Source organism: Cajanus cajan, chromosome 9 (assembly GCF_000230855.2).
Source record: "Cajanus cajan strain Asha chromosome 9, NIPB_CcT2T_4, whole genome shotgun sequence".
NCBI classification, from domain to species: Eukaryota; Viridiplantae; Streptophyta; class Magnoliopsida; order Fabales; family Fabaceae; genus Cajanus; species Cajanus cajan.
The window spans coordinates 29,316,673-29,325,731 of NC_138525.1; the positions used below are offsets into that span (position 1 = coordinate 29,316,673).

Below are 9,059 nucleotides of genomic sequence, written 5' to 3' on the forward strand. Positions count from 1 at the left end.
ACTGCACATCCCCTAGACGGATCCCTGCGTTATCCAGCCCTCAGTGGCACAAAAATCAAAAACAATTGTCGAAGCAGCATCGTGGACTGTGGAGACAAAATCATCTCAAAGCCTAAGAGGCGCTACTCAGCTACCCAGTTGTCGAGAGCACCGAGGTATGCACAAGCCTGGAGAGGCGGTACTCAGCTACCCAGTTGTCGAGAGCACCGAGGTATGCACAAGCCTGGAGAGGCGGTACTCAGCTACCCAGTTGTCGAGAGCACCGAGGTATGCACAAGCCTAAGAGGCAATACTCAGCTACCCAGTTGTCGAGAGCACCGAGGTATGCACAAGCCTAAGAGGCAATACTTAGCTACCCAGTTGTCGAGAGCACCGAGGTATGCACAAGCCTGGAGAGGCGGTACTCAGCTACCCAGTTGTCGAGAGCACCGAGGTATGCACAAGCCTGGAGAGGCGGTACTCAGCTACCCAGTTGTCGAGAGCACCGAGGTATGCACAAGCCTGGAGAGGCGGTACTCAGCTACCCAGTTGTCGAGAGCACTGAGGTATGCACAAGCCTGGAGAGGCGGTACTCAGCTACCCAGTTGTCGAGAGCACCGAGGTATGCACAAGCCTGGAGAGGCGGTACTCAGCTACCCAGTTGTCGAGAGCACCGAGGTATGCACAAGCCTGGAGAGGCGGTACTCAGCTACCCAGTTGTCAAGAGCACCGAGGTATGCAATGAGCCTGGAGAGGCGACGACTAATACTCAACCTGGAGAGGCTACTCAACAATTTTCCACCGGAAGACACTACAAGTCGGAAGGATGGCTTATTCCCCGGACAATTGGGTCAACTCCTTTACTTGTCAATCGATACACCAAAAAGACCGTTTGACTAAGTAAAGGGGGGGCAGCTGTAGACCCCTAAAATTGTCCGGGTCGAAAATAAGACTCGAAGACTCTCGAAGATCAAAGGAAAGTCAGCCAAAGGGACTCTTAGAAGACCGTGGGATGACAATCTGTAGGTTTAGAGGTCTTAGAGTAGCAAAAAATAAGAAAGTGGAGGGAATGAAGCCCAATACGGCCTCCCAAAAGTTCAGTACGGCCGTATTGAACATTTTAAACTACAATACGGCCGCACTGAACTCAATACGGCCGTATTGAAGTTTCTGAACTTCAATACGGCTGCACTGAACTCAATACGGCTGAACTGAACTTCAATACGGCTGCACTGAACTCAATACGGCCGTATTGAGGTTTTTTGAACTTCAATACGGCCGTACTGAATTCAATACGGCCATATTGTAGTTCAAAACTTCAATACGGACCGTATTGACCCCCAGAGGCCGTATTGCGCCTCATCCCTATAAATATGACGTCAATTGGACGTCATTCTACACTTTTCCACACAGTTTTGACTCCCTCCTTGAGTATTCTAGGGTTTTTGAGCAGTGTTCTGCCCTAGAAATCTCTCTGGGAGTCGATCCGACGAAGTTCTGGAATTCCGAGCATTTAGCTTGGAGATTCGAACTTAGTCGAAGGGAAATCTTTTGGATTTCTATAGTCAAAAATTATTTTTAGGAAGGAGCGAGCGAGCTTGTAGAGGGAGGGAGTGCCAAAAAGCCTCCTAGACTTCATTGATATATAAAAAGCACGCTTCAAGAGGTTTCTTCTCTAAAAATCCCTTCTTTTACCGCTTTCTGATTGTTGCATATTTAAATTCTTCATCATGTAGATATTTAATATATAATCGCTTATAATAAATAGGGGTAATTTAGTAATTTTACGGTATTATTTAATAAATAATCCGTCATAGGGAACCCGAAAGGGGCGTTGTGGGGTGCTAACACCTTCCCCACACGTAACCGACTCCCTTACCCAACTCTGGTTGTAATGGCCAAGGTTGATTTGCGAAAATCAATTGCCTTATCCCTTTTTCCAATGTTTTGAGTAAAACATTGGTGGCGACTCCAAGAACCCTCCTTTTTATGAAAACCGCTAATCCATGGAGGGTCCCGCTTGGGATTAACATGGATTGGTGAGCCTTTTAATAAAATTGCTCGTTTGACAAGGTCTCAGTTTGAGAATAAGTCATTCTAGCAATCCATATTTTTAAACAAATAAAAGAGTCCAACCATCCATCGCGAATGCCGAAAGCCCGTTTCGGGCCGGTGGCGACAGGCGTACCATTGAACTCCCCAGTCAACAACACAGGAAACGCCGTACAGGCTAACCTATGGAGCCGATTCCATGATACCGGTAGAAGTCGGCGAGACATCTCATCGACGACGTACTTTTGACAGTGAGCAAAACGCTCAAGAAGCGGCGATCAACCTAGACCTAATTGATGAGCTCAGAAAGGAAGCTCGGATCCATGAAGAAGCTTGTAAGCTCCGAGCCTCCAGAAGGTACAACACACGCGTCCGACCTCGCTCTTTTCGAGTTGGTGACCTGATGTGGCGACTACTAGGCGATGCTCGAAGAGACCCGTTAGAAGGGAAGCTCGCGCCCAACTGGGATGGTCCATTCAGAATCACTGAAAACTTAGAAAATGGGGCTTATCGACTGGAAGAGCTTAGTGGCATATCCATCCCACGAACTTGGAATGCCACGCATCTCAAGTTCTACTTCAGTTGAAATTGTAAGAATGAGTTGTGCACTCTTTTCCTGCCTCAGTCTTTTGTCCCAAAAAACAGGAAAATGGGTTTTGGCTGAGAGGGTTTTTAACGAGGCACACCTGCAACTTTAATAAAATGACTCATTCTTTTTCTATTCATATTCTCTTAACTCTACATCATTTTATCATAAAATGCTCTATGTTAAGCCAAGGTCGAGTTCGAACCTTGGTAAAATTCGTTTTACTTTAAGCCGAGGTCGAGTTCGAACCTTGGTACAATTCATTTTACTTTAAGCCGAGGTCGAGTTCGAACCTTGGTACGATTTGTTTTACTTTAAGCCAAGGTCGAGTTCAAACCTTGGTACGATTCATTTTACTTAAAGTCGAGGTCGAGTTCGAACCTCGGTACGATTCATTCTTGTCGCCACCCCGCCGAAACGGACCTTGGCATTCGCGACGATGGTTGGACTCTTTTTAAAGTTTTGAAAAGTGGTGGATTGATAGAACGACTTATTCTCAAACTGAGACCTTGTCGAGCTACCAATTTTATTAAATGATTCACCAATCCATATTAATCCCAAGCGGGACCCTCTATGGATTAGTGGTTTTCGCAAAAATTAGGGTTCTTGGAGTCGCCACCAATATTTTACTCAAAACATTGGAAAAAGATTTAAGGCAATTGATTTTATAAATCAACTTTGGCCATTACAACCAGAGTTGGGTAAGGGAGTCGGTTACGTGTGGGGAAGGTGTTAGCACCCCCACAGCGCCCCATTAGGGTTCCCTATGACGGATTATTTATTAAATAATAGCGCAAAATTACTAAATTACCCCTATTTATTATAAGCGATTGTAAATTAAATATCTACATGATGATAAATTTAAATATGCAACAATCAGAAAGCGGTAAAAGAAGGGATTTTTAGAAAAGAAACCTCTTGAAGCGTGCTTTTTATATATCAATGAAGTCTAGGAGGCTTTTTGGCACTCCCTCCCTCTACAAGCTCGCTCGCTCCTTCCTAAAAATAATTTTTGACTATGGAAATCCAAAAGATTTCCCTTCGACTAAGTTCGAATCTCCAAGCTAAATGCTCGGAATTCCAGAACTTCGTCGGATCGACTCCCAGAGAGATTTCTAGGGCAGAACACTGCTCAAAAACCCCAGAATACTCAAGGAGGGAGTCAAAACTGTGTGGAAAAGTGTGGAATGACGTCCAAATGACGTCCTATTTATAGGGATGAGGCGCAGTACCGCCCCTGGGTTCAATACGGCCCGTATTGAGTTTTTGTACTTCAATACGGCCGTATTGAATTCAGTACGGCCGTATTGAAATACAGAAACTTTAATACGGCCGTATTGGTTTCAGTACGGCCGTATTGTAGTACAAAATGTGCAGTACGGCCGTACTGAACTCCAAGGAGGCCGTATTGAGCTCCAAACCTCCCACTTTCTTATTTTTGGCTACTCTAAGACCTCTAAACCTACAGATAGTCATCCTATGGTCTTCTGGGAGTCCTTCTGGCTGACTTTCCTTTGATCTTTGAGAGTCTTCGAGTCTTATTTCCGACCCGGACAATTTTAGGGGTCTACAATTCTATGTTAGGCCGAGGTCGAGTTCGAACCTCGGTACAATTCATTCTAAGTTAGGCCGAGGTCGAGTCTGAACGTCGGTACGAACTGTCTAACACCAAAGTCGAATCTGAACCTTGGTGTGAATTATTCTGTCTCAGGTTGAGGTAGAGTTCGAACCTCGGCATAAATTACTCTATCCTACCCGAGGTCGAGTTCGAACCTCAGGGCAAACCACTTTAAGCTAAACCACGTCTAAGCGTGTTCTCGAGCCACAAATACAGGCGAAAACTAAGCCTAACACATAAGCACAAAAATCAGAGGTCAAATAGAACCCTAAAAAATGCAAGAACAAAATCTCAAAAAATTATATATACACGACAATGTTTGTAAGTTCGACGCATGAATCCAAAGGGAAAAAGAAATAAACAGAGAAAAATGAACTAAGCTATTACAAAGATGGCCTAGGCGGAGGCATTATCACTTGAGTTGTCCTGGAGGTCGTCTTCTTTCACCAACTGCCCAAAGTGCACCTCTTTCTCCACATGCATAGCGGAGAGGTCGACCCCAGGGGCAAGCAGCCTCGCCTGACGAGCTACCTTGAGGAATCCCTTCTTATGCTCGAACAGGACAACTCGCTCAGTTTCGACGAGCTTCTTCTCCAGCCCCGCCTTAGCATCGGCCATCTTGTCGAGCTCCGCCTTTAGTGTCGCGACCTCCTCTTCCTTGCCGCTGAGAATTACCTCGTCACAAAGACGCTTCTCGGCAGCTTGCCCCAGTTCGGGCTTCAGCGCCGAAACTTCATCTTCTAGATTGCACGCCCGATTACGGGAGAAGGTGGAAAGCTCCTGAAGTTCGCCAACCTGAGCGGCATAGACTTTGTTGGACCTCAGGGCGATCTCTAGGGACTTCTGGACCCTTGCGAGGTCTTTCCTCGTAGCTCGAAGCTCGCCCTTATTTTGCCTCTTGGCCTCGACGAGCGCAGCTCCCAAGGCTTTGTTTTCCTCCTCCAGCGGTTGGACTCGGCCCTTCATTTTCTCAAGGTCTCCCTGCTGCCTGGCCCACCTGTGCTTCCAGTGGTCCACAATAGCTATTGTCCTTTGCAGGAGAACCTCAGCAGAATCAAGGCCTTCCACTGGCCCGACCTTCTCGATCATAGCCTGATCAGCTGAGCTCAGCGAACCCTTGGGAAAAAAGGTCTCCGCGGTCACCCCTGCACTCCACAAGGAGTTTATATCTGCCGAGGCAATCACGTGGGCCAACCGCGATAGAGGGAGATCCTTCCCAAAGTGGTGAGCGAGGTACTGGCTTTGGGGGGCCCCCTTCGACGGACTAGACGGTGGCGCCGAGGCTGCAGGAGTAGGCGTTGGAACCTCGGAGCTCGGACCCTTCCTGTGAACCTCAGCGGAAGTAGAAGCAGGCACCGCCTGCGGAGCAACGGGGGCATTCACCCCTGGCACCCTCGAGCTCGGTGCCACTTGGACCTCTCTGCTTCCCCCACCTACAAAAGACAAGAATTTTCTCCTAAGTCAGAAAACAAGAAAAGGGGCAGTATAAAAGGGAAACCACAAAGAAAGGAACCAACGCCGGCGGCCTGGGCAACCTCCTCGACGGCCACTTGGGAGGCCCCTCGGGCGGAGGACTCCCAGTGAGGTCGATTGCACCGGCATCGGCAGCCTTTGAGGTCACCTCCTCGGTATCTTGAGGGGAAGAGGTCCCCCCGACCTCTATCTCTCCCCTCTTTCTTTTTTGACGGGTCTCCAAGGGGGCCACCTCTTCCTCTTGAGGCTCTGGGACCTCAATCTTGGCGACGTTGTAGCGAGACTTCAACTCGCGCCATTTGCTCTTCCCCATTATGCCTGCAAAAACAAAAGCTCAATACATCAACTCGGTACATCAGTAAAAGGAAATTTTACGAACCCTAGCAATAGATACTCACTCTCTAGATCCCTTTCCTTGTAAGCCGAGTTAGCAAGTGACAGGACGAGCTTGCAATCCAAGGGATGAGGAAGTGCTTCGAAGTTCGCAATGGCAGCAATGTACGAGGCCGTCAATTGCAGGTTGGCCGACCCGTTAAACCAGGCCGGAGCCTGCCTCCAGTAAAAAGGGAACTTCGGCAACCCACCGAAGTGGAACACCTCATCTTTCAACGGGTCGACGTCCTTGAGCGCAACCCGAAAGAACTCTTGTTTGAAATTTTTATAAGTCTGGGAGTAAAGAGAAAACAGCCCCCAGCCTTACTCCCACTCAAAGACGCCCAACCATAGGGAGGGACGCCTAGTTTCAACTAATAAAAATGAAGGAAAACAGGCAGAGACAACCCTATCCCTAGGGTCGAACACAGGACTTGAAAAGCCCTCAAAAAATCCCAGATATTGGGGTGCAACTAGCAAGGAGCCAAGTTGACAAAATTCAAAAAATTGCACTCCAGTTGGGTGAAGGGAAGGCACATGCCTAAATCCCTGAAAAAATATTGATACATGTAAAAAAAAAAGGAGGATCAGAGGCACCCCCATATAAACACGCTCACCGGGATGACAGGGTTCAAGCCGGATGAGCTTAGAAAAAGACTGTTCCCCAACATCACCCCTGACCCAGTCGTAGCCAGGGATGACGGGGTAGGGCTCACAGACACTTTTCTACAATTTTGTTCTCTCTCCCAGATCATCATTCTTATAAATTAAATATATATTTCTAATCTTCAATACATGTAAAATCTAATGGGATCAAAAATTCCTCAAACAGAAATAATTATAAAATTACTCATAATCTTAAGGGACTCTTCCTCTACCCAATTCCCTCATGTAACTCTACATACAAATAATCCCTTTTTTCCACGTACCTGGATAAATAGTAGTTGAAACTAAAACAGAGATCTCCTTGGTCTCCTCCTCTGAGTACCCCTCGGTCTTCAGAGAGATGTAGAAGGAAAAGAAGAGAGCAAAGAAGAAAAGAAGAGAAAAGTGAAAAGTGTGTTTTTTTGGGAGTGTCAGAGTGCTCTATTTATAAGCATCAGGTGTCTCCGGAACGACCCGTTCCAAATCTAGAACGGCCCGTTTTGGGTTTGCATTAAAAACTCTCAACGGTCATATTTTAGAACGACTCGTTCCAAATCTAGAACGACCCATTCTCAATAAGGTTTAAAGGCCATTTCTGAAATCCGGAACGGCTCGTTCCCAACTAAGAGTCATAGGCAAATTTAATAGTTTGGAACGACCCGTTTCATTTTGGGAAAGGCCCGTTCCGAGCCACTAAATCACGTTCGTTTTAGTAACTTGGAACGGCCCGTTCCAATTTTGGAACGGCCCGTTTTGGACTACTAAAACACCCTTGTAAATTACTAAGTTACCCTCATTGGCTTCTGGGCCCTCGTACATTCTATGAAAATTGGGCTGTTACACCCGTTCTGGTGGATTTCCGTGTCTATAAATGGTAGTCTCGTGCATAATGCCAAGGGACAGAATTTTTTAGATATGATTAGCCTCTTTAAAATTTAGCATTCCTTTCTCTCTCTTCATTGTATTTCTTGATATTTGGTGAGGTATTGTAGTGTGAAAGGTAGCCGAAAAGTGCCTCAAGATCTCCATACTCAAACTATCTATAAAAGCTTGTTCTAAGAGGTGTTTCATCAAGTATTCCCTTTATTGTTTACTATCAATGCCATAAATAAAAGCTATCATGTAGACGTTTTAAGGCTAACCGTGTAAATATGTAAATAGTCATTAATAAAAGGGAATATAATATTTAAACTATTGTTTCTTTATCACGTTAGTTTCATCATGGGGTACCAATTCAGGGCGTAGTAGGATGCTTAATACCTTCCCTACACGTAAACGACTCCCGAATCCAACTCTTGTTGTAAAGGCCGTTTTGACATTTTAAAACTCTTTTATTCTTCTTCTTCTGATGTTTTGAGTAAAATATCGGTGACGACTTCATGTACTCATTTTCAAAACCATTAGTTAGGGATTAGTTTGGTGTCTAGACATTCCCTAATTGATAAGATTTTCAAAAAGGAAGTCTAATCCATCTGTATGTAGGATTGGAATTTTTCGGTTCCGACACTCATCAGAACAGATAGTTTTATAATTTTTCAGCTGAGGAACTTATATTTTATTCAATGCACCATATTTTCTTTCTCTCACGCTCACAACTTTCAATATGCTCATAAAATAAGTAGATGAAATTTTTTAATTGTTTTTTAGACCACTATTTTGTTATCCACTTGGTTTGTTGCTTCTTTTTACTTATCATTATCAATAAAATTATAAAAATACTATATATATATATTGTACTATCCGTACCGCATAACCGAGCTCCGAGCTCGGCACCACAACGCAAGCCGACCTCGGACGCGCACTGCATGACATCAGCTCGGCATTTAAGTGAATCATAACCGATTCCCGAGGATCTCGCCCCAAACGAGGTATGTTATCTAATCATATTACATCTTATCTCAGGCCCAAGGCCCAAAGAAACCCTAATTCACACTAAGGTACGTGCATTACTTATACGAGATTCATACTCCCACAAACACTAACTTTAGCATCGGAGTCTCTTTTGCAGGTACCACCCCCATCTTGGAGCACCAGCGTACCCGCGAAGGAGGCTCACCGATCTTACCTGGCGGATTAGCTCTACAGCAGATTTCCGGTAAGAACATTTGGCGCCCACCGTGGGGCCGATCAAGACAGCTCTTATCGGCCACGCTTATGGTTCTCACCAGAAGCCATAGTAGACGCACAACGGACGACACAAACTGCTAAACTACCATGGATAACAAAGCAGCGTTGAGGAGACTAATTGACCAGGTCGAACAGATGCGGCAGCAACACGCCGCCGACCTACAAAACATGCGTGCCAAGCACGACATTGACCTAGCGGCAATGCGT

The 9,059-nt window shown here is 45.7% G+C and overlaps 1 protein-coding gene across 1 annotated transcript; it reads left to right on the forward strand.

Moving 5' to 3' along the window:
• The first annotated feature begins 2,230 nt into the window (after positions 1–2,230).
• On the forward strand, positions 2,231–2,617 carry LOC145952067 (uncharacterized). The gene has a single exon (XM_083064287.1). It carries the CDS (start codon positions 2,231–2,233, stop codon positions 2,615–2,617), a length of 387 nt encoding a protein of 128 aa, XP_082920413.1.
• Positions 2,618–9,059: the final 6,442 nt, after the last annotated feature.

Excerpts from the sequence above, each read along its gene's own strand:
- LOC145952067 (XM_083064287.1), top strand. The coding sequence starts at position 2,231 with ATGATACCGGTAGAAGTCGGCGAGACATCTCATCGACGACGTACTTTT.